The sequence below is a fragment of the Neodiprion pinetum genome, chromosome 3 (genome assembly GCF_021155775.2).
Source record: "Neodiprion pinetum isolate iyNeoPine1 chromosome 3, iyNeoPine1.2, whole genome shotgun sequence".
Classification (NCBI taxonomy): Eukaryota; Metazoa; Arthropoda; class Insecta; order Hymenoptera; family Diprionidae; genus Neodiprion; species Neodiprion pinetum.
Window position 1 is genome coordinate 38,741,193 of NC_060234.1, and position 26,897 is coordinate 38,768,089.

A 26,897-nucleotide genomic window follows, 5' to 3' on the forward strand; every position below is an offset into this window, starting at 1 on the left:
TGGATTTACCGTAATGCATTTAGTGCCAATATAACCACTCAACGGACAGATAAATATCAACGGCTTTCGAGTTCAAGGGATTACTTTACCGATGACACATTAAGTGTACAAACCATTTAAATGACAGCGAAGTTGTAAGGAAAATCAGACTAAATATCATACCCGGTCAAAAGGGAATGCAAAGTTTTCACGATCGAGCATTCTCTTGACTCTTTCAAAGTCTTCATTTACCTTGATTGATGATAACGAATGTAATTTATATTTACTTTACGAACCAATCGACCGATGAGTTCGCTCGTGTTAGTGCTGATTCTTTTTCGTCTTCTTCTTCTTATTCTTCTTCTTCTTCGTCTTCTTCTTCTTCTTCTACCGTGCGAGCATAACTTGATATCTTGGCGCTTGTACTTGGCTTTTTCAACTACCGTTTCATCCGGTCGACACAGCATGGCAGTTAATTACGCAGAATGAGTAGCGAGAGTCGATTGTCTAAGAAATTATTAATTGAGTATAACGGAGATTTTTGCGTAACGAATTCGCAAGCTCCACTGTTACATGGCGTACTTGCTTCAGCTGTTGTAACAGTATTATTTATACTATGCGAAAAAGGTATTCGCCTACGAATCGAATGATGTCACCAACGTGTCTCCTTCGAGTTTGGCAAGTACGTTTTTTGTTCACTCGTGTTTTTTTTTGGTTCTTACCTCGTACCGTCATCGTAATCGCAGTTGTCCTCGCACGTTATTACCGTTCCTACTTACCTATGCGACATATCTACTCTACCCTGACATGGCTGACTGTAATTTAGCGCTACGGCGAAGAAGAACATCACGAAGAAAAACCGGGTCAGTCAGCAGCAGCTTGCAAGCGAATTGAAGTTATCTACAACGGAAGCAGGTGTGCCTTCCCTCGATAGCTTCTTTGCTGTTATTTACTCTACGACGATTCATACCTCTATAATAGGGTATTATTTGGGAACTCAAGCCTCTTCGTAGCCTTAAAGGAAAATCCTGTAATCCGCAGGGAGACCTGAATATATTAGAAAATTAATGAAAATTAATGGTCCCTACCGTGCGGTGATTAGCCAAAGTCCTTATTGGTCATCGGCTTCGGTCTTCTGCGAGAATAACACTCAGGCATTTCGACCTTCGTCGTGTCCGCTCATCGGTTACTCACGAAATCACGTTTGGCAACAACATTGTAAATTCTGTTTAACGCACACCTTTATTGCCCATTTTCAAGTCGGTCAAGTGGCAAGATTGGGTTAGGTTGGATTCGGCTCACCTTGGTCACATGTTAACAATTACCAACGTAAGGAGGATCTAGACGAGGTCATCGTAGTATGAAGTAATTAGAATTCCTAGGAATGTTCATCCAAAGTAAAGAGTATTTCTCGCAATGTTGCGTGAAAAGACGGTCGGAGAAAAGATCAACTCATCATGGCCTGGAAAGTTTATAGAAAGTTCGGAGACTTCCAGATTCTTAGACACATCTTGACCGAGGGTGAAAATGATTTTCTTTTCGGAATGTCAAGACCTACACACATACATGTTTATGTATACTTTTTTTCATTCATTTCGGAGGCACCGCGTCAAACGTCCGCCGCTGTTTAGTCTGAATCACATGGCATCGGTTTGAAAAACAAATCGCCCGAGGCACTGGTTAACGGAAGTTACCTCCCGGAGTGTATAAGATTTTAACTCCGCAGGTTCTCAAACCCTCGTTCGTCGTCGTCCTCGTCTAGATTCCACAACGCAAACGTACCGGTTATTGATTACTTTCCCAGTTATTAACCCTACTTTTTTTTTTTTTTTTTTTATTGTGTCCGTTTGAACTCCTAGCTCCAAAATTTACCAAGAAATAATTCCGCAACGTTTAACCCTCTAGCAATTGGTTTTAGTCCGATAGAGAAAATCACAATTTGTGCCCTCGATTTATAAATTTTGGAAAAATCAAAGGGTCAATAATTAGGTACGAACGTGTAAATATGCCTGGTACACTTGACAATTTTTAGATCGTTTCGTTGCATTTTTTAACGCGTGTTATCAACTATAACCGTCGAAGAGTCCGTGCGTGGAAACTGTTCAGCGGTTTGCGCACGTGCTTTTAAAACTCTACACGTTATAATGTACGGTCGAACGGTTTGCGGTTATGGAATATCTGTACCAGCTGTATACGTTGGTAATAACAACGTGTATACACGGCTAGAGATAAAAAGAAATATATGCTGGCCACGTGCCGACGTATAAAACTTAGACTTGCAGCGGTGCGGTGCAATGAATGCGGGCTTTGTACGAACACACGAAAAGCCCGTTATCATTCTTAATATACGATGCGTGTGATATACGCACGTTGTGTTGGACGTGCAGCGTGCGACCTGCGGATATTATACAAGCACGCCCAGGCATACCTTTGAATTACACATTGCGGACCGTGCGACATCCGAGTCCAAGATTAAACGATCGTCGCGCGTTTTCTCTCTCTCTCTCTCTCTCTCTCACCGAGCTATTTTCATTATTCGTCTACGTTTGCATGTATTTAAACATTTCGTTCCTTCAAATATAATAAATACGCCATGTGTACGGTACATTTATGATGTATAGGCTGGTTAATGGACAAAACGTTTTTATTGTAGTGCTTAGGGAAGAATTTTTTCCAATGATTTATATATATATATATGTATATACAGACCCTTCAATTTATCATACAGCGTAATGAGACACGGTTAATTGAGCTAAACGGTAAACAGTCATTATTTCTTGAAATAAACGAATGGAAATTTGTCGTGCTCTGAAATTACTATAAAATTTTTACCATATTTATTTTCATCTCTCGAAGAGACTAGCTCGAGAGATAAATGACTCGTTCGGGTAATCGTTAGATGGTTTCCAGTAATCGTGGGAATTCCAAAGGCAAGGGATTGCTTGTATCGTGAAATTTTAATTATCTCAAATACCTACCAAATATTTTTGTTTTTGTCCATTTCGAATTCATCACTCGACGCGAAACTTTGTATAATCGTATTTCGGACTTGATACTCACAACGAATGCAAGAAACGTTGAATAAAAATAGAATCGCACAACAAATTCGTATCGTACGTATATGTAACTTATATCCGATATTCATTGTTACATCGTTGTTCGATCCGTTAGATATTTTTTGCCGATAACGAGACATGCGATACGTTATCCCCGTGAACGTACCCTCGGGATATACATATAAAACTGGTATTATACAGCCGACGATGTGAGTTTTTTTGCGCTTGAAAATTTCTTGTCTACTGTATACCTGCAAGCAATTACCGCATTAAAAGTATCACGTGTTAAAGATTATTAGAAAGCTGACGGTCATTATTATATTTTTTATACACACACACACACACACACACACATGCACTCAATAGAAGTTATTCGATAGTTACTTATCTCTGTAACAACTCGCCGACAGGAGAGTTTGGGAGTTGGGGTCCATGAACGTGGATGGATATTATTATACAGCTACTTACTTACTTACTTGCTTGCTTACTTACTTCTCATATATCGTACACTTCGAGAGAAATGTTACCGCGTATCAATGCTGCGTGCCTTTCGCGAGTTATTACTACGTTACTTACATACATCACTTCAAAAATAGTATCATAGTATCCACTTGGCTTATCGACCTCGGGCTCGTAAAATTAAACTTTTGAAGTACCTACCAGATTGAAAGATACCATTCAGTATTCGCGTCTCTCTCTCTCTCCTTTTCTCTTTTTCTCTCTTTCGAGGCGTGACGCGTTACACTGTGATTTGAACTATTTTAAGTGCGTTTCCCGTTTTGGTTTCACCGTGTTAATCTACCCTTCTTACCAGTTTACTACAGGCCCTAATGGTAATGCAACGAATATTTGTCGACTGGAGAGGTTGAAGGTGAAATACTTGAAAATGCGGGGAAAATGACGGAGTGTGTTTCAAGGGAAAAATTATCTAAATTCGTACAATTCACCGGCTGTGAGTTAAAAAAGAAAACTTAGGATGGTCTGACATATGTAGGTAAGACTGATGTAACGAATGATCGCATTCGCGTATTTACTGATATTCGTATTCGCAAATATCGTGCGAATATTTTGCAAGTGTGAAAGTCACGATTACTTCATATTTTGCTTGTTAAAAATTATGAAAATAGTATTAAATAAGACAAAAAAATATTAGTTTGATACCGAACTTTTAATATAAAAGTTTGTCTTCACGTTTGAATCACACTCTGAACTCGAAATTAATTTGTTTCTCTTATCAATTTTTGTCGTAAATTAATTAAACAAACGGTCGACTCGGTTCGGATCAGCTCGGCAATTTTCGGAACAACATGCAAACGAAGGTAACGTGTAACGTACGACTTGCATGACGTACCTGTCGGTCAATCGACCGTTAACTTTTAGTCATAGAGAAATGGCGCCAGATTTGAAAATATATATCCGCATCCGCATTCGCAATAGCTTAATGCTTGAAAGTTTACGTTCGTTACGTCACCGGTTAGGTAATCAGGCGATATTTTTTGTACCATTGTATGTATGACACAACCGATTAGGGTGTAATATACGGCTTCGCATGTACGTATGCAACTTGTTGTACGCGAATGAGCAAATTTACGGTAAAATTGAAATGGCCATGTAGAGACGTGCGAAATATTGAGTTACAAAATATTTGCCAAAGGAGATGCGAAGTCTCAACGTGTTACGCCCGCGCCTTTAGAGACCATTTACGGGCTTCTCTCCTTGCACGGTGCGAATCGCAGGATTTCTTTTCGCGTGGGCTTCTTCCCACGTGGATAAACTTTTGGCAGCAGTAACAACACTCGGACGTTTATAGTTTCGTGCCAAACCAAACAGGTTGGTCCAAAAGGTGCTGCTCTCCACTCGAGCACTTTTATTATTATCCTACCTTTAAACTCGACGGGCGAACATTCGTTTCTCCTTATCGTCTTCGACCAAATTTCACGGCATTCAAATGTCACGTCGTGTATAGTACAGGTATCTGGTATATTTATACACGGACGCCGGACGGTTTTTATTCGTTGATGAAGATTTTTTCGCCCTTCTTTTTCCTCAACATTCTGCACGGCAACGGACTGTAAATAAAAAATTTAATCGCGAACCGCTTTTTGGATTTTTATTTCCAACGAGTGAATTTTTTTTCAGTCCGTCCGGTTGTACCTCCCCCCCCCCCCCCCCTCCTCGAAGAACCGTGAAAAAAGAAAGAATGATCAGAAAACATTATACCGGAGTAGTTAAATTCGCGTATTACATTCGTAACGCGACGATTTCCCCCTGAGTAAATAATTTCTTTAAAGAACGGAGAGTAATATCGTTAATTTGTATTTCATTTAAATTCTATTCTCCTTCATTCGACGTATAGTTGAATATAATCCGTACGTCTTCATTTGGACGCTATTAATATACCGTCGAACGGTACTGTTGGAACGATTGAAAAAACAATTGTTCGCTGAAAAATAAAGATGCTTCGTATATTTATGTGCGTATTACCGTGCGGAGTGAATGTTGTTGTTCTCTCCCTCCGTAGATGACCTCCAGGTCAAAGTACTCTCGTCGGCGTGGCTGTTTCAAATGCCGGAAAATGTGCGGCTTCGAGCCTAGGGTGAAGCTTGCCAAGAAAGTGCGAACCGGCAGAAACGCACGCGTCTAGTCTCCTCGTACGCAGCGGCAAGCCGACGTTTCGCCCAGATTTATATGCCTATGCATAATGCTCTCGGTAATCCAAAAATTGAGAACGACGAAACGCGCGACGCGAATTCTACTAATCTTGCACCTCGTCGTCACGCGTTGGAGCCGCGAGTAATGCCGCCGTGCGGAGGAAAATTAACGAGGTTGAAAAGAGAAACATTTTCCCATTTCATATTCGGTCAGCGAATGAAATTTAATGGAACGTAGTCGTGTTCGATTTGTAAGACGACTCTTTTCGATATTCGAATTCGGATGTAACATGGATTGCGATTTGTCCGCCTGCTTCAGATTTATCGATCTACATGGACGGTTGTTGTGTTATACAAGCGTGAGGTTGGATCGTGCGGTCGCAGTTTTATTCAGGACGCGATGGTTGTTATCGTAAATCTCTGTCGATCGACGTCAACCGAGAAAACCGGAACGAAAGGTGGTGTAACTCGGGTACTTACTCGGTGGGTATATCGGAGAGAAAAATGGCAGTGAGGGAGAAAAATGAGAAGCGATGAATGGCGAGGAGAAAAACTAAAACAAGAAGGGAGACGGGGAAAAGAAACGCAACGAGAAATCGTTGGTTGGTATACATATTGTCCCTGGGGAATTTATTAGCGATCGTTCAACGTTGTACAACTTCATTCAAATGCAGACTGACGGACTTCCATTTACGTCAAGCGGTCTTCTTCTCGTGACTGGAAATCTTGTAGTTCGCACATCGCATCGCAGGCTGCCGATGCCCATTTACTCTTCTCTACAAAATATCGTCTCATCGCGTCAACGTGGTGTCCAGTGGTCCTGGAAGTCCTTGAGGTTCTGAAAATGTTCTTGAATTTTTTTTTTTTTTTTTATCGTTTCCTGAAAATCTTCTTTTCTTAAGGATCGCTGCGGAAGATATATTTATTTGTGTTTACTGAGTAATTGTTTTAAAAAAGTGGATTCCCACCTCGAATCGCGTTTTTCGTTTTTCTCTCCTAACAGCTTGTGGTAGAAATAACGTATATTGTATATCTCGTACGTCGCGCCGGTTGCGTACAGTGCCCTCTGCCCTTTGCATTCGTGTATTCTTATTTTTCCTGAATGTCCTTGAATAACCTAAAAATGTCCTGGAAATGAATTGGTTACGGGTTTTTTTTTTTTTTTTTTTTACCGGACACCATGGTGAAAATATTCACGCAAATTTAAACTTTCGACTAATTCACGCGTCTTGTTTTCTTAACCGAGCGATTATCCTAAAAAATTACTTTGATTTTTAGAAGCTGGAAAAATTCGGAGAATTATCGTAATATGAATAAGATGAGAGTAGCTGTAAGAAAGAATGAGAGAGAGGGTAGATGAAAAAATTTTTACAACGTAACAAAAAAGTCCGACGTTAGGCGATGAAAGGCGTGTATATGCAGCGCATCGTGCAGTCTGCAGTTTTTTCTTGTGTTTGAATTTTTCTCAACGTTCGTCATAATCCGTTTGGCGCCACGTGAGAAGAGGAAGCCTTGTTTTAATCACCGGCTTTAATGGACGACGACGTATTCATCGCTGTATCACTTTTTCTTTATACATGTACATAAATCTAGGTGCCTGTCGAACGTTTTGCCATTACGTACAAAGAGCCCCCTATTATACCGTGAAAAGAAGGAAGAAGGGGAAAAGAAGGAAGAAAAAAAATAGAAAAATTCACGAGATCTCCTTTTGCGGTCGATTTTCTCACCATCTTTGTATTTTTATGATCGAAGATATAAGTCGAACGCGTCGCATCTTATACTCGGGGGAAAAAAAGTGTATTAAAGAAAATTATACACCGTGTGGAAGGAAGAAAAAAAAGCACCTCGGCTTTCTTGACGCGGAATTGAAACCCGTCGTATCTCGTTATCCCTTATCGTCGTTGCCCTCTAGACGCCGCATCTTCTTGTAACCTTTGATCCCTTGGAGGAAATTTATGAAGCTGCAGCGGCAGTTAACGGGAGACTGAAATAACTCGGGTTATACGTCAAGTGGAATGATCCGTCCGTCTGTGTCTTTCGACAGATTGTTGAAGAAGCTTTTTTCATCGCTGTCTCGGGGTGAAACGAATGAAATTCTATGTATTCCTTGTTCAGGATGGATCTTTCAACCGATCCATCCATCGTCGTGGACTTATTGTTGGCGTTATTTATTTATTTTAATTTTTTTTGTTTTCTTTTTAAACCGGTAACACCGCATGCTTTGAAAGCACTTTTCGAAACTTCTTAGGCTGCACTCGTAAAGGATCGTCAGCTCCTTCTGTTATCAATCACTTGTATGCAGCTTCGCTAACGAACCCGGTTGAGGAAAACATAGGGATTAGGTAATCTGTGACGCCCGGAGGAGTGAATAAATGAATAATCAGACTGCCGAAGCATTCGAGCATACGGTGACGGTAGACGTTATGTGCGGTTCAACATTTCACGTATAATATCAGGCTGTAAGACTCGCTGGTCAAGGATTGCACAGAGAAAATTTCAAATTGAATATATTAAATCAGAAGCTTATAATTTCACGGCAGTGTAGCGGTAATTGCACTCTACGTACACGTCGGCTTCGATTTACATTTCAACCGACTACAGTCTCCACCTCTCCTCCTCCTCCTCCTCCTCCTTCATTTTTCTGACATACGTTCTAGAAAAGAAGAAAAATAAGATTTTAAAAAAAAAAGAAAAGAAAAGAAAAACCCTGACGCATAACCCGTCCGTTCCGTTATTTTCCGTTTCTTCCTCGAGTACGTGGGACCTGAATAAGAAAACAGAAACAACAAAGAAAAGAAAAGAAACAAAAAAATTAGAGAAAAGATAAGAAAAACGAAAAATAAAAGGAAAGGTAGAAAAAGTTTGCTTTATAATTTTCCACGGTCTCGTTATGTCCAATTGCGAAAGCCCCTTCGGCGAGAAGCAGTGAACTTGAAAAGTCGTTGACATCCAGAATGTTTGTGGCGCCCATACGTCGAGTCAAGTACTCGCTCACACATGCGTAAAGTTGTACTCCTCGACGCTTGGCACATGGCTACGTAGGGTATATATTATCGTTATTTGTCATCCAAGTCCCGTCCACCTCGCTCTCTTCACTCTCTCTCTCTCTCTCTCTCTCTCTCTCTCTCTTCTCTCTCACACACAATCAGCTCTCCTACCACAGTTAAACACCGCGACTGACAATGACCGGAGTAAACCTCGCTGTTGCATATACCGCAAGCCTTAGTCTACGACCCCCGTGCAGGTCGGTTCCCATGATAAACCTTTCTCACTTGCCATCAGCCCCGTATAAGCTGCATGCCGCCATGTCGCTTCGACTCTTCACGGATCGTTATTTTTCATCCATCGTTATTCACCCGACGGCGTTCTGCTAAATTACATGCCTTCTTCTACCCGCGGAATATTTTATCGGCGTGTTGTCATGGTTTGAAAAAAATATTGCTCTTTTCTCATTTTCAAATTTACATAAACTCACTCGCTATGTACGGGGTGGATACCTATGCGGTGGTACGGTTAGTTCATATCTCTTCATCCGTGAAATACTATGTGAATATGCCGTACAACGATATCAACGTCGAGATCTAACGTATCGAGAGTAATCAAATTCGTACAGAGCTTTGACCTACTCTTGCAATTAATCTACATACCTGCAAGTTTTGCATTTTCAGTCTTGTTTCGCTGAGGATCGATGACGTGACAATTCACTTGTACGAGTTCCATGTAAGAAGCTTGAACCATTTAGTCTTGGGAAAAATTTAATTTCGGCTCGAGCGACGAATGGAGCGAGAAAGAACGAAGGACGAGAAGAGAGACGGTCGATGCGAGGGCGTTGACCACTTAACACTTGCTGTCCGCATCTCTTGACGTGTCACGAGGTCACTGGGCGAGTGTTGAACATTACAAAACCCAAAAAAGGTCTGGAATTTCTGGCGGTTGAAACGAAATTTTTAATCGAGAGCAAGAGACGTCGAAAATTGAACATGGCTAAAATTCTGCCTGCTGCTAAATATTTGTCGACGATGAAAATCTTCGGGTTTTTGGACATATCGTAACCGATCGGAATTCGAGTGGTGATCAAGTTTTTTTCAGCTCCACCTTTTGTACTTACGTCAGTCACACGTATAATATTGATGATAGCTTGTCCGGATTTATTTGGCACAGTTTGACGCAGCAGATCGGGTCAAGTTCAATTTATTTCAAACGGATACAGAGCAAAAGTCCCATAACGTTATTATTACGTGACCGTAACGGGAATCGTGGGAGGAAAATGAGAACTGTTCACGCGCTTGTTGCGCTCGATTTAAATTGAATTGCGTAAAACGTGCAATTTCATAGTGATGGTAAAATGTTTCGACGTCACGTACAGTGTTTTGTTACTTTGGATAGGATATATATATCTGTATATGTATATGTATATTTATACATACCGTCCGTTTCGTTCTTCAACTTCTCGAAGAATTTTCGAAATAATTAACGGAGCTGTACTTGCCGCAATTTCGTTATAAAATCTAGTTTTGGTTTCTATTTTTACTTTTTATCAGGCTGCCGATCGACACCAAAGTTACCTAATTTCCGAAGTTCATCAAACGAGAGATAAATACGTGTGATACGACGTGTAAAATCTTATATATTGGAACGTTTGCTTACCCGGAAGAAAATAGACCCAGTTTCGTAAGCGTGCATTTAACGAGGATCGAAAGAAATTATTTCCAAGGAATTGAAGAAAGCGACGCTTGCTGCATCGATTAAAACGTTGTTGTGGATACACTTGCTTACTTACGTAAACAACGAATAACGAAAATTAATTCGGTTCAGCTTTCAAATTTCATCCGTAACGATATCATCGGACTCGTCTTACTTGCCGTCAGCCGCGAAACAAGTGCGGAGTTATTGTAACGCATAACGAAGTAAAAAGACTCGCTTCGCGCATCGCCATCGCGATATATTATTATTTGAATATCAATCAGTCGTCAATAAAAACTATTCGCTTACTCTTTCGACGACGCCGCGTTTAACGAATTATTTTTACGCGGCTCACACACCGACCTCCTGGAATCTCGCGATTGACAACGAGGTAATAATTAATTCCTTTTTCCCGGCAATCGTTGAGGGTGTTTCAACGTACGTATTTTACTCGTTAGATTTTGGCACGAATAAGCAAGGAACAGCATCGGCGTTCTTCGTATGTGAAATGAATGAGCGTTAACGATCATCTCGCCACAAATTTTACACCGGCTCTTTGAAACAGCTCCGATGATAAGTCGTCAGATACGAATCGATCCCACGACTTCGTTCATTCTTTTTCGCACAAGGTAGTCAAGTTTCCGTTCCTGTTGCACTCGCGTTTTGCCGACTCTGGTGAAAACTCACAATCCGCACACACACCTACGAAACAGCTCGAGCACGATTCGCGATATTCTTAGTTGCAGCTCCGCGAGATCTTGAGGAGTATCACCTGTCAGCTATGCAATATCTGCATCCAACATATACACGTATAAGTGTGTGAAATATTTTGCACTCGTCGCGTAACAGTTGCGCTTCCATGTAGTACGGCAGTCGTGTACTTTCAGCTATAATAACTCTTGGGTTTGCACTTGAGCCACCTTAGCTTCGTTCTGGCTATTGGATTACACGTGGGAGTGACGTCATCGCTGGGGTTACAACAAACTACTTGCCTTACGTTGGACGCCGCCTTTACTTGCGTACATTTACCCGACTCGTATACCTACGGCAGATATAATATACGACTCGGGAACAGTTTTGGCCTAGAAAGTGGTATTTATAAGTCGAATTGTTACACCTTGCAGCCATTAACGCGCAGTTCTAATCTACTTGGTTATTATCGCGGTACCTATCGCGTTTTATAACTATGGTTGACGTAGCCGTAAGTCAGACGACTAGCCATGGTGTATGAATGACGGAGGTCAAATAATTGCTCGTTATTATCTCGTTTGCGGACGATAATTGTGTGCATATAATATGTTACAACCATGCGTATGTTGTTATTTATACTTGTTACTGCGTTACATGCGTTACACTCGAATATAGAATTATCCTAGTATATGTATACGTAGGTTTTTAACGAGGTACGTTCACGCGTTGACGTACGTCGCAGTGACAATTGACTAACGGAGTTTTGTGTTTCTTTATGTTCTCAGATGAACGAGACGCCATCCAGAAAAAGACCTTCACGAAATGGGTGAACAAACACTTGAAAAAGGTAATTGAATTTTATAGTATTGCCGTAAATTAACGGACGTTCCCGTTTACAAGATTTTTAAAGATAGGAAATCGAATCGGACCATTCGTTTCGTGCAGTCGTTGATCAGTCCTCCCGGTGCTTGGAAACGGAATGAAATTTAACGAACGAAATTACTCCAGTCATTAAAATCACTCCTGCCCTGATATGGAAGCGAATGGCCCCCGGCACTGAGAATCTTTTTTTGGATTCAGATTCGAAACGACGATGAGTTACCGTCAACTTGTACGTTACAACGTATTGTGCGTACCCACATATCTCGCATAGCAGGAAATCTTGCGTTGCGCAAAACCAGCAGCGGCGGTTTGCCAGCCTTCGACTTCCTAACCTGTCAACGTTGTTCCAACCATCTGTTAACCGAACTACATATTCATGCGTGTGACCATCGGGACGCAGGAGTTGTAAACAAGTGTCTTCGTTAAATGAAAATATCGAGAGAAGAAAACATCGCGTCGGTTCTTTGGTGTTTAAGATACTCACGTGGTCCGTTTTTGGAAACTCTTCGAAGATGTTTGAAATCTAGAAAATTTGAATCCAGCGAGAAATCGTTGACTAGCTATTGTTCAATTTTACGTTCTCGGTCGGATTATTTTTCTCATCACGTCAGCTGACGAGTAATTTGTTTTGCCGGCCTGTTCGGTGAACGTCGTCTTGAATAAGTGGAAAAATACAGTTTCGTACCATGAATGGAAAAGGCTTTCTATTCACTTCGCCTCTGTAAGTTCTTCGAGACTTTGTGTGGATAGAATATGCACATTACAGAGAAAAGGAATAGTTTACGAAGAATGAGAAATGCAAATAATCATTGCAGGTCGTGTTGGTGTACCGACTTCTCTGACGCAAGATAAATTGTAACAATAACTCAGCAACGAGTATCAATGCACAAGTGAAAATACGACACAATTGACTTGCCAGCAGCGTCAGGATCGGATTGGCCAAAAGTGTTGAGGCACGAGTATTACAGTCACTCCGATGCAAATTTTCTCGCCCGCAAAAGCAAAAGCGGTATTGGTTACATAGCGTGGGTCGTGAAAGGTTGCCTCGGGTTGTTCAGGAACTATAACGCGTTTAGGTTTTGTAGTTCAGCTTGTCTTGTCTTGGCTTGGTTTGGCTGGGCTCGATTTAACTCGCGAGACCCGTTTAGTCGCGAGATAAAGAACGGCATGATTTATTTATAAGTCGTCGAGCAAATGATATACATTCGAGAATTATTTTACCGCCGTCCCCATGATTCGTTGTCGCGTTGTCTTGGTTTAGTTGCGTACAGGGAACTTGAATAAACCTGCAACGCTCCAGCTCACCTCTCAATTGTCTCAATTTATTCATAACTACTTCTGTATATGCCCACCTAAGATACACGGTTTCACCTTACAGTTTACAGCTTTACTATCTCGATTCGTAATCTCTTCATCGTTTCAAACCATTCCCAAGGAAACTCCCGAACGTACATGTACGTACCTGGAACACAGCGCGCGTTGCATACAAACGACTTTTCGTTCCTTGTCTTCCTACCGTTACGCTACTGTTATCGATTCAAAACTGTACTCAACTCTTGAACGTTGACGAAAGTGTTCGTGCTGTTTGCAAAACTTTGGAACAACTTGGATAATCCGGAAACTCGATTCAACAAAATAATTGGTAACGCGGTAAAGCTTAGTTAACATTTGAGGCAAGTACGATTACGAAATCTTAAAGACGTTGGACTTCGTTTCTTGTTCACAAAAGAACGCTCGGGATGTTGCGTTTGATTAAACACTTACGTGATCAATTTTTGTTGAGCATATTTTGCGAGAGTTATAAATTATAGCCATTTTTCAAACAGCTGACTTGTTTAACGCGTTCAGAAGGTCGCTCGCCCACTTCAACGAGGATTAACCTCATTGCCTTTTGATCGATCTGTCTTACCCTCCGTCCTGTCGTCTGTGAAATAATTCATACGAGTCACAGCCACGGGGCACGGCAAATTGACCCTTACGCAATAAGAAAGAAGAAGGCAACAACGGGGAGATTCAAATCTGGGATATAATAAATTCCATCGAGAATGAGCGATTAATCGATGTGATGCAGGCTTGCAGCGAGAAATCGATACCAGTGATCTCTGATCCCGCGTTCCATCCGACATTAACGAACGAGTGATTCGACAGAACCCTAGTCCCTGTAACTCTTTCAGCTTTTGGTATCTCGATATTCTGGCAATCCGGTAAAAAGCGGTACAGAGCAGCTTTCCCGGTCGACTTCTTATCGTCTCCGTCATCGCGACCGTCTCTCTCGGTAATTGTGTCGAGGACGCTGAGATTCCCGGAAACCAAAAACCGGATCTCCCGACGGATGTTGCCTTTCCGTTTAGCTCAGCTCTCCCGGAGCTTCTTTGTAATTGCATTTCCAGCCGACGCTTCAATGCTTTTTACACGAGCATCTCGTGTTTACGTGGAATACTGTTCTTTGGATCGGTATAACTGTAACGTTGGCGCCGTGATTGTTAATGGCGCATCTCCGATGATCGTTGAAAAGTTAAGTTTTCGTTTCCGCGTTCGGTAAACGGTATTTTTTTGGAACGAAAGAAATTCTCCGACAGACGAAACAGGCGAGATGTGATCGTGAACTTGAAACACGTTTTCTTTCGCGTTGTTTATGTTCGTATAAATTCAGAGTCGACGAGAAAATTAAAATTTAAAATATTTTCTCATTCCGATCGTCGAACACGATTGTGTCAACGAATGTTTTCACACAATTGTGTATCGTACAGCCGAATACATGTTTTTAGTTTAATCTAACTAGTCACACTCTCGGTACAACTAAAACCTAGCAATCCTTCATTTCTATTAGACAGCCGGAACGTGATACGTCAAGGAGTTTCATTGTTCCGATTGCAATTATACTCCGGCCGTGAAATTTAATCGTAGTTTAATTCTTGAAGGGCCCGCATCGCCCCGGCTTCCCCTATGTGTGTAACTATAAACGAATTTCTGACAACAGTGAAACAGACACTTGCGGGCTATAGTCTATACCGAGAGCATATTCGCTCGTCGTATCGTCCAAAGTTCGAAGCATAATTATTGTTCATAACGCTAGCCCGCGAGAGGAAGAGAGAATGAGAAGAACATGGGCGGTAAAGAAGGTAATCGTTTACCTACGGATTACGCGAAAGTACCGTCACATTGCAGGTAGGTAGAATTTCGCTGCAAGAGGCCTAGAAGCCAATACTTGAGTCCATGTAAGAAGGCTATATAAGAGTCTATGGGCCAGGGAAAGGAGTGGGCGAGAAAATTGAGCAATATTTGTCACCTCAGGGAAACAATTTCCGTAGGTGGCACGAGCCACGCCTAATTCGTCAAGTGGGCGATCCAGCTGCGATCGTGAAAGGTCCTTTTCTTGTTTTCGCGATATTGCGCCGCGGTTACCGCAGTCATTGCAACCAGCTAACTCTAATTGCCAGATCCTTGCACCACAGGTTTGAGTTAAAACCGTGCCTGAAACACCGTTTCGCAATTGGTAACCATCGGTTGAAATCGTAGTTAGCTGTTACGAGTAGACTGATTACCGAATTAGTAACACGTGAGCGCTTTCGGTAATGGTTTTCAACATTTCGAACAATTGTCCTGGCTTCTAGTGATCTTTGCGGAATGACTATAGCGAATCGATTCTACCAGTGTCGGTCGGTTATTTACATCAAACAGAGCCACGATCAAGAGTCACTTTGCTCAGACCGTTTAATCGTTCAACGATGCTTTTGAGACTTGCGTAATATTAGCAGATACAAGGAAATTGGTGCCGATCAAGGATCAGTGAACAGCTATTTGTGCCACAATTCTCAGTCTCTCGTTTTGACAGCGTTTTACCCTAACTTGAGGTATCTTATTGGAAAAAATTGAGATTGTTCATGTTTTTATTTTTGATGTTTCTTTTTGAGGAAGAATAGGACCAAAGCCGGTGTTCGTTGGGACAACCACCCCCCACAGAGATCTTTACGGTATCGGATCGTCGAGGTGGGATTAGTATTTGGTAGATCGTCACTTTTTTTACCCTCATTCATCATTCGCGCGAACCTTTGATGAACGTGACGGATTAAATCCGGTGAGGTTTTGTTACGCAACCGCGGTCGTTACGTTACACGTAACACAGGTACTGTACCATAGGATATGGATGTTCGTTGATGCGAGTTTAATGTACCCGGCGGAAATTTGACCTTGGAACGTAACGCAATACACATACCTATATTCGACGGACGTATCGCGCAGGGTGTCAGGTTAATTCGTATTGTTTCAAGGCACTTGACCGCGTCCGTGTGTCCACCACAGGTTTATTTGCGTCATCCTAGACCAGCGGCTTACGGACCAGCGGTCACTTCATCGTGTTACAATTTATTTACATGCATGCGCGTACGTTATACCACGATTTTATATATTTGCGCCATGGGCATGGGTTTGTATGCTAATCGGTTAGCGAACCGTTTGTGCTGCTGCTGCTGCTGCTGCTGCATTCTCCTCGGAGTTCTCTCTCCATACGCATACACGTCGACGACTCCTTTTACGCTTTGCACTACGATGTTTAAAACATGATTTTCGATTGTTTCTTCATCTCATCTCTTCTCTTATCTTAAATTAATATCCCTTGTTATTCCTCTCGCTGCACCGTGCGCAAAGCTCTACTCGAACGATCGAAGGACCGTTTACGCCTTGCTCACGCTACTTGCAGCAGTGAAAGTTTTATTCGAGCCTTTTACGCCCTGGTCGTACAGTTACATACCTACTCCTCAAATATATACGACGACACTCTTCTTATACCTACCTACTCGCTCCCAGCTTCTATCACGAGGATCTTTTACCGACAGCTTTATTTGGCCACGACAACTTGACGCGCGCGTTGTTCCGATGTACAAACTTCTGCCGCTTCATTACGAAATTATTTAATATATCTTCGCAGGGTTGCCCGTAAGGTTTTGCTCGTTTTTCGCTCAATTTATAAGTCACCGTTCTGCGCCGCCGTTTCGGTCTTCAAAGCATCGAATCGTCTCCTTTGAGGTTTAATGAGAATCCTTGTTGTTTGTGGCAAGGTTCCATTCTTACAACAGTACGTAATGGAGATCGTGCGGGATATGCCGGGAAGTATCGACGTTATGCCGTTTCACTCATTTTACATTAGGAGATGCTGGATTTTCATTCAGACGAATCGTGATCCAAGAGGAGACTTGGCACGATTTTATTTTCTTGAAACATCGCGGACGCTTTGACGTAAATCTTTTACTTTTAAGATCGATTTCGGAAACTAGTGCAAACATGGACAAAACACGCCGGAACGGCGATCAACCGATAATAGGCAAATCGATGACGAGAGATGAGATTAACGGATGCCGCACCCTGGGGTGGTGGTTTCTAATCGCATTAGCCTACTGCGCTAATACACCGTCACATTACGTAACGTTACGTTGTTTCCAAACGAATGAATCATCGGAAAGAATCGACAACGGAGTCCTCCTTTTTCAAGGAAAGTTTAAAGTTGAATCGTTGCAATTCGATCGTTGGAATCGCAGTACCTATTTGCACGCGGAAGACCCTGAAGCAATGTCGAGTCATGCAATTGCAGAAAAGTCAGTCGGCAGGCTGCAAGTAACGTGCAAATTATTATACCCCGCATGCGCCACGTGTATGTGCGAAACGATCTTCGCGGACTTACTTGGGTCGTATTCTGCAGAAATGGGGCATCGATTCAAGGAGAACCAGGTCCTTCCGTGGATCGAGCCGTACGCCGCTAAAAATAACCCCGTTGTGGAAAAAGAAAAGTTAAAAGAGAGTTAAAAAATGCAGAGTTACGGGTATGCCGTGACTCACACCGGTTCCTCCGAACAATGCAGCTGACCCACCCATACGTACCTCTCACTTCATCGATCGCTTTCGATTTTCTTTGCTGTTGTTTTATTTATCGCGAATTCGTGTTTTTGTTTGTTTGTTTGTTTTGTTTTTTTTTTTCCACGCACGCGTTCCGGCATCATACGCAATTTTTATGATACCGATCATTTTTCGACGATTAATTTCATGTTATTGAGTTCAACGTCGTCGCGTTACTTTGAGATTACCAGTTACTTATTCAATCTAGTCAATGAAGTTCGCCGAGATCGCTGCGACAGTTTTTTAGACTGCTTTTACGTAGGTGTACTCTCAAGAAAATACCCGTCGTCCTTTACTTACGTGACGTCTAAATATGGAACTGGAAATACGTGTAAAAAAAAAAATGAAATAAAAGTAAATAAGCGAAAAAGTCTTTTTCTGGTATACCTTGTATCATTCGTCTCACGTTGGCGTGAAAGTAAGAAATGACCGTGTCTAAGATGCAACAGCTCACCTACGTAACGGACTGGCATACACGCGGCCACCGATCGTTTTAACACAATTTTTCAACAAACTTGTTACCGGCAAATCGAAGACCCGCAAAAACAAACAAACGATTATCATCGTGCACGGATTCGATCTTCTCAAGAATAACGTTTTGTCAAGGGACGAGAAATTTTATAGGAAGGTAGAAGAAGGGCGGAAACCTCGCGTTTATTGGATTATAGATTTGATGGATTTTTTTTTTCTTTCTTCTCTCACTCTTCGAGAAAACAATGGACGACGCACGTGCGTGCAGCCGAGAAACTGGTGCCGAATGACTGAGTTATTCCACTCTGTTTACCGACGAGGCCGAACGACGAGACTTTCATTCATAGATTAATAACAGACGAGAACTCGCACACCGCATGACTTGTATACAACGAAAAGCAATACGAAGCCCGATTGACTAACTAGCGCTACTCGTTTTTACTTCGTCGGTTATTTTGTATTCGCTCCAGACACTGCACGAAACGTTCATTAAGCTACGCTGGCACGATATTTCATTCAATCGTCATCTCGGTTGCCAACCACATCGACATCGGCCTCGAATTCTGTGCAGTAATCGAAGCTAATTTTCGTTATTCCGCATCCGGGGTAAAAATATATGAAATGCGAAAAGATCGAAGGTCGCAAAAGTGTCGAATTTTTATAAATGCGTAAACTTAATTTACAGTATTTAAAAATATTGAAAGTAGAAGTATGGAGATGTAATGAAATAGAAAGGTCAAAAGGTGGAATGCCGTCGGAATTCCTCTCGATAATGTAGAATCTTGTACAGATTCACGATTTCGACGTTCTATATTTACAATTTTTGCGTCTATGAATATTCGATGTTCTGGTTCTTCTGTCAATCGACAATAGTTGAGCTTTTTCACACCTACCCGAGTCCGAATCCAAACACGGCGACGAGCAGTTTGAAAGTACATAATACCGCAGTGTGACAATAGCGTAGGAATCCGATTGCCACAAAAGTAGTCTCACCGGTCGTATTATTTCTGGTTTTATTGTCCACTTGGGTTAAACCGACGTACTGTAGGTTTATTCTCCTTCGATCCGTCGATGATCACCTCCTCGTTTGTATAATTTACGGTTGTAACGTTGTGTCGCGGTTTCGTTTCGAAACTTGTCGTCTAAAACTGTTGCAAGGCGAGGCTCCTCGTCCATCTTTGACTCTTTCCATTTTTGGATCTCGAGGCCCACGAGTCGTCCCGTATATTTGAATACGAATGGATCCGTCGTTCCATCGTTTAATTGAAATGTCAAATTAAATTTGTTTACGCGATTGGTCAATCTTGAAGATAACTCACGCAACTATCTACCTACCTCTTCTTTCCTGACTTCGAACGAACAATGTCGCTGGAGTATAATTGTGCTTGTCTTGTAATACAGAACATGCACTGGGATAAAGTTGGCTAGCGAAAAATAACATAAAGAAACATTACGAGCATTGGATCGCACACGAAAGATAAATCTTGCTTCGTGTATTATTTTCATACCAATTAACGTGATACACACATTGTTAGGTATAATTTCGACTTCTTGTTCAGCCATGTCGGGTAATTTTGAACTAGGTAATTCCGATTTTACTTTGTGGACCTCCTCGCTTGTTTTTTTCATTTCCTGCAATGATTGGGTTCATTCTGTTTGTAATAATTATAACGGTTCTTTTTTTTTTCTTTCTTTCTTTCTTTCATTTTGTTTTTCCATCTTGCCACCGTCAGTTTGCGGGTGAATAAACTTCTCGCAATTTAATTCGACTCCCGTATCATTACCGTACTTATACTATATTTCATTATCATCGTTACGTACAGGTAAAATTTGTACCGGACGTGATTCATGAGAACGCATTCGATCGATTATCGAATCTTTCGAATTCATTCACAAGGTCACATACATTTGGAGATAATTTTACTACAAATCAACACAAAATCGACACAGAACGTTTATACGAATTTTATGTATATTGCCGAAAGTGAGGCCACACTGCTTATCGCAACACGTGTTAATCATCGGGTATCGAATATATTCGAAAGCTGTTAACGACGAATTAAAACGCGTTATTCGGAGCTAGGATGGTAAAAACTAACCGTGATCCTCTAAAGCTGGAATGTGTCTGATATAAATATTAGGGTAAAATCGTGTAGAATTAAAATTTTAAAACAGCCAACTTGTTTTCGAGTTTTTCAGTAATCAGAGACCAAATCCCAATACTTTTTTTTTTCCCATCTTTAACACCTAAAACTCTCACATAATTGAACTCACCGCCGCATGCATTACCGGCAAGACGAACGTGCGTGAAAATGATACTTGGCCGAGGACTGAACAAACATTTTGCTTTCCGGTCTCACGGCAGCGGCAGCGTCACGACTGCATTTCTTTTTTTTTTTTTCTTATCGTTTTTCTCTCGTTTTTTCATACCGTTTGCTTTGAGACGACTCAGCCTCCCCCCCTCCCCCTTCACCTCTTCATCTCTTTTATTCTTTACAACCATCATCGTCGCCACGTTTTTCATCTCTACTTCTCTCCTCGTCCTCTTCGCTTCGATAATAGATGAGGATGTAGGTACGGAACACGTGCTTACAAGGTATATCATTTCGTGTTGCACATGATTTTTTTTTCTCGGTTTTTTTTTTTTTTTTTTTTTACAACTCATCACGGACACGCGATACCGAGTACAGTATATACTGTACTGCATATAAGGTATGTGCACTATATTATGTACAGCAAGGTAAGCTATACCGAGACTAAAAGCTATAAGAGGATGTTTGCCGAGGTTAGGTTTAGGTTAACTCTCAACTTACCCGTGTGTATAGATTCCTACGGCGTGCGTCTACCTACGTAGCTTTTTCTCAGAACTCATCTCGTCCGGACCTTTTCCAGCTGTTGCTGCAAGTGCTGATCTAGCAGCCATTGGCTGTGTGCGTTTTTTTTTTTTTTTTTTTTTTTTATTATAGAGAAAGATCCTAATCACAGGATCATTCGAAAATCAAATTCAGCTAGATTCAATGCTGATCTCTCGCGATACGTTAAATTTATCAAAGATAATTGTTTTCTTCGAATTTTTTCGTTCGTATCTAATTTGTCGAGTTTTTTTCCCCATCTTAGGTTTTAAATATAACTTTCACGCTCACGGTTCTTATCATAAGCATACGTGTACGGGGGATTTATCGTAAAAACTTGGAAGTAGTAAAATCGAATAAAACATCCGAAAATCGTATCGAGGAATTTCGTTTATTGGTCTCGATCTCGGCCGGGTCGTCACTTTATATGGTTTTACGACCTTCCTCTTGGCTCTTGCGATGCTTTATTCCGCCGCACAAGTTGACGTTGTGATTATCCGTTATCGACCATCAACTTCTATTGCTGATTAAACCGAAATTTTTCCTCTCACGTCCGGTAAAAAATAAAGACGTCCGTTAATAAGTCACTGCTCGGCTGACAAATATCGTCCAGCAAATGCCGAAAGTTATTGTTAATTTTTCCGCGTGTAGCCCTGGAAGTTATATTTATTCGGCTAACGATGTGGTCGCAATATAAGTTTGGAAAATCTCGGAATGTCAGGGTATTTAAAAGGAGTCATAGAAAATCTGGAATTGTCGGGAGATTTTTAATTTGGTTATGGGAAAAAAATGAAAATATCGGTTTTCTATCGTGGAATATAGAAATGATTTTTTGAAGTAACAAGTTTACTTTTTTTTCGTCGAGGAAAGAAATTGACTTGAACTGACTTTATTGTACATCATATTTTTCTTCGATTCGATTGAAACATGAACCAAATACAGAGTTGACAAGCTGAACGATTTAGTTAACTTACTAGAATTGGGAAAATGTCGGGAAAAACTAGGTTTCGGGTCTTGGAAATGTCATGGAATTTATTTCCCAAAAATTTGTGGCCACCCTGATAGTACCAGTAATAAAACTTCCCTTTTTTTTTTTTTTTCAATGATATTTTGTGCAGAAATTTTTCCAACGATATCACACGTCTTGCGTGAATGAGAAAATAGAGAGTCGCCGACTTACGTATATTTGGTATTTGATCCTGAGCTCGAGTAAGATGGCAGGGAGACAAAGAGACCTGGGAAAACTTTAATTTTAAATCTGGACCGTACGTAGGATAGAATTATCTCGTTAAACAATTATCCCTCAAGTTAGCACCTATCATCCCGTTTCCGGTCTACCATTCTTTACGAGGAGTTGTCGCGATGGATGACGTCATCGCACGTTCGAGGAACGTATTAAGCGGTTCAAAGAATTTCTGTGATCGTCAGATTGCAACGACGTAGAAATTAGCTACCTAATTATGAAACACCGATGACCGATATGCTTTGTGAATGCAACTCACGTTCGAAACCGAGAAGTAAATATCTAATCTCGAACCTTTCTCATTTTTCAAACGCGGGCTTAACACACCGGACCAAATTAATTGCACGAATTTAAACGAGTATTCGGTGTAATTAGATACAGTATATTATATTATCCGCAGAATTTGTGTAGCGGCTTGTTCTCGAAAAATTTCTTCAATTTCGTCATTGTTCGAAACAAGGGAGATACAATTAAGCCAGCAATTAAGCAGATTATTGTTAGTATAAGCTTGTACATAAACTACTTGCGATTTCACGTATGAAAATCATTCTCTGTTTTATTTATTTTTTTTTTATCATCGTTACGTACAAACACAACGGTATTGCACTCTATACGTATACTCACAGTCTTAATATTACATCCGCGTTATTATATGCATGCTTTTGCGCTACGCGAGTGAAAGTTTCCGACCGAAAGAAGGAACGCTCACCTTGTGTCTTGTTATTTTATGCATGGGTCAAGTCTTACATTATCGTCAAGCCACGCGTCTCATCACGGCGACGTGACTGAGTTAATTGCTGCTTTTTTTTTTAATTCACCTTTGCAGCCATAATTAGATTGTAGCTGTTTCCTGGTGCTGATTTTGGCGAAATTTAATTATCTTTCACGTTATGTGTAATCTCGAAGAGTCGAGAGGCGGAGAAATACGATTAACGTTAGAAATTGAGGGGTATTTTTCTTTCGTTATCGTGGGTGCGTCTATTTTTCATTGAAAAAATAATTATCGCTTTTCCTTTCAACTTCCTTTTTTCCTAATCATTATCCCAAAGCGAGAATAAGGATCGAAGAACCGCCGAGAACCGTTTACCGGGAAGGTAAAGGATCGACTCGACTCGAGGGTTGTAATAAATTAAACCTTTCCCGTTGTCCCTAGAGTATCTTAACGATCAGGCTGTCTTATTAGGAGACATTAGCATCGTCGGTGCTTATTAATCTCGATCAGATCTAGGAAGAAAGGACAACAACGGTGTGCGTGCAGCCTGCATGAACCTGCGGCGTTCGTCTTCCATACCCAAACATGGCAAGACAGCTGTATCTAACGGCGGACTCCGCAATATCGCTGTTATATGGGGTGAAGATTGATCATCGATGGATCTCTGCCGATATCTGATCAATTTTATACCTCTTATAGCACGGAGAGGTATAGAAATAGGCGGAAATACTCGTTTCATCGCGTTGAAGGCTCCGAGTTACTTTTATACTGTGAATAGATCTCTCGAAATATTTATTTAGCCAAACGTTTAACTTCGAAGTTGATATGTCGCAATGTGGATATTTATTTTGAACGAAGGATTTTGGCAGGAATCACGAGATATTGATATTCCGGTGTGTAAATATCCGTATTGGTAATTTTTTTTTTTTTTTTATCAATTCTTCTCAGTCGCTAGTTCGCGATCACAAAAATCATTATGCCAGGTTTGAAGATATGTTACGAGTCGTAAGGTATCCTTCTCAGAATACTCTTTGATTTGTGAGCAAAGCTCGCTCTGTCGTACGACTGTTTTTCTTCAATCCTCTTCTTAATTTCAACAACGTTATTTAATTTTAAGGCTAATTTGAAACGTTCCACTAAAAATTAACTCGAGGTATTTCTTTTTTCTTTGTCGTTTCCGCGAATTAATAATTCCTCTTTTATTTTTAGAGGTTACTATTCAACCGATGACTGCGACTCGTCTAGTATAATTAGTGCAAAGAGCTCACAGGTTTCAAAATAACCGTGATGTAGTTTTGTGAAATAATTAATACTCGGAGCTTCAAAGATGACGAATGAATGGACGAATAAATGAATGAACGAAATGGAATGGAGGAAACTTTCACGTTTCCGCATTTTGCGACACACGTCACGGCGTCGTCGGCGTATGCAAATAGCTTACAAGCATCTGTCCGTAATAAATAAAAAAAAGAAAAAAAAAAAAAAAAAAGGAAAGATAGCGGTATAAGGACAAGCGATAAGGACATAAATAAAAAACGATTTTTTTTCCTCTCTTTTAAATAAACAGCGCTACGTCGCCGTTACTGTTATAAACGGTGACACGAATGTTTCAGCTTCTTCGACGATGCTTGCTTGTTACGGTAATGTTTACGTTTCACGTCTGATACATAGAGTTATGCGCAGGTATAGACGGCATTGGTATGTCATCTTGCCGAGTGACTTGACATACCGATCACGTGACGTAATGATCACGCCTATTTGGTACCGTGAGCGCGGTTCGTCGTATTATAGGTTCGTTTTTTCTCTTTTATTTCGAATTCGACAAATTTTTCACGGATTCCATTAATCCTCACAGACATCTTGAGGACGAGGTTGAAGCTGGTGGCCTGAATCAGCAGCCAAACGTTCTAATGTCCATTCGAATAAGGTAGTGAAGTCCGAATGTCAATATCTTGTGAAATACCTTGAACTCCCAATACTTTTGTAAAATTATGAGGATAAAAGTGAACTGTATTTTTTTATTTTCAAAAAATTGAACACCTTTGGCTGTTAACTTAAGAGTAAAAATTGGAGAGAGAGAGAGAGAGAGAAAACGGAAACAATGACGCTGTCGGTGGTGTAAATAATCCGCGTAAGCGTGAAACGCGATTCTAATCGATATCCGACGTCGCGGTGGTTTCTTCTTCTCTTCGGTGCTCATTCTTATGTACCTTATGTAGTACTGAATGAACGCATGTGTTAAGTGAGCTTGCCTCTGTGACCGCAGTGAAAGACAGACGTGTAACATTGGCGCACCTATCCAACTGTTCACAATCCCAGTCATAAACTCGTTAACACATCACCGTTTTCCATCTAACTTTATCATAAAGGCAACTAAGGTCGTCATCGTTGTTACCAACCAACTCGATAAACAGATTTTCAATTATCTTCATCTACCGTAGGTTGCAGAGTAAATGTAGCTAATGCGATTCGGATAATCGGAATTTCCTCACCACCTACGATCATGTTTATCCATCCAGATCGGTACCGTAAATACGATTTGTGAAGGTCGATTTTAATTCGTCTTGTGCTAATTACATAATTCACGTTCAGCTTATGAATTATGCGCTAATTTAATATACATCCAGATCACGCGGGCGTGACGAGCCGATTAGGCGTGTTTCAGTTTCAGTTACAGCTACGTGGGATTGATTCGCGTTTGCATCTGTTCAAAATTATGTACCTTGGGTTTTTTCTTTTTTTCATTTTTTTGTTTTGTTATCAAGACATTGATTAATAGACGATCGACAGGATTGTTATCAATATATTTATTCTCACTGAATTAGATTTTCACGTGCAGATGAAGTAACATAACAGGTCTGTATCGATTATCGTTATAACATTCTCCACATCCGCTCAATTTCGTCACAAGGCCCAACCTATCTCAATTTCGAAACTTCAGACTTAGCGTTTCAACCGGTTTCCACCGACTTCCATGATGCAGCTCTGCGCTCGTTCGCTTGAGAAACCAGCAGAGCCCAGAAGTAGCGGTCTCCTGATTGATTTAAGCTCAATTCTATTTACAGACAAGACATGACATTTGTCAAGACCCAAGGGACTTTAAGCGCTCTCAAGGCACAGACATTTTTACCTCTTTATTACTCACGGCGGAAGGCTGTGGGAGTCTTGTTCAGCCTTCGAGTCACGCCGAACACCTTCACCGATTCGAAAGGCTGTTTAAACGAAGAAAAAAAATTACTCCAATTTTTTGGAACTATGCAAACGGTTCTTTTCGGTTCGGAGAAAGTCGAACGAGGATCGTTCGTTGCGGCTAAACGGTGGAAGCGGACGATAAGTGGTGGTAACTCTTCGAATCTTCCATTCAGGATTGAAAGTGTTCCTGTCCTACACGACGCTCGTCAAACTAGATAATACAATCAGATGTATCATCCGAACGCGAACTTGAATCATGCGTGAAAAGTGAAGGTGTACGATACAAGTTGAAAAGTTATTCCAAACACCACCCAATGAAAGACTATTTCAGAGGTCTCGTTGACGTCTCTGTGCAAACGAAATGAGAGTGATTTTTGTTTTTCTTCTTCTTCTTCTCACATCGAGACAGAACCTATCTCAATTACGTATCGAGTCGAAAGGACCGCGACGTCTTAACTAATACCGCTGCTGACTATGACTATGACGATGATGATGCCGATGCCGGTGATGTTAATAAGCCTGTATTAGTAAATCTCTGAATCAGATTCTCCTTGTCTTTCGAACGATACGATTCCGACTTCCTCGCCCACCTAGGAA

General features: G+C 41.0%; 1 protein-coding gene and 1 long non-coding RNA gene across 23 annotated transcripts in view; one reads left to right on the forward strand and one right to left on the reverse strand.

The window, feature by feature from the left end:
* shot (dystonin-like protein short stop) overlaps positions 1–26,897 on the forward strand; it is a 173,189-nt gene that overhangs the window by 65,655 nt on the left and 80,637 nt on the right. For all 21 annotated transcript variants that reach the window (XM_069134147.1, XM_046615848.2, XM_046615859.2 and 18 more), the window contains one exon: positions 11,845–11,906. In XM_069134147.1, coding sequence (XP_068990248.1) covers positions 11,845–11,906 — 62 coding nt within the window. The remainder of the gene's footprint in view (positions 1–11,844; positions 11,907–26,897) is intronic.
* On the reverse strand, positions 6,286–8,268 carry LOC124213991 (uncharacterized). 2 transcript variants are annotated; one of them, XR_006882034.2, is made up of 2 exons: positions 6,655–8,268; positions 6,286–6,524 (listed from the first exon to the last, which is right to left on the reverse strand). It is a non-coding gene; the product is annotated as an uncharacterized lncRNA (long non-coding RNA). The 2 variants fall into 2 exon arrangements; XR_006882035.2 differs by having other exon boundaries at positions 6,286–6,535.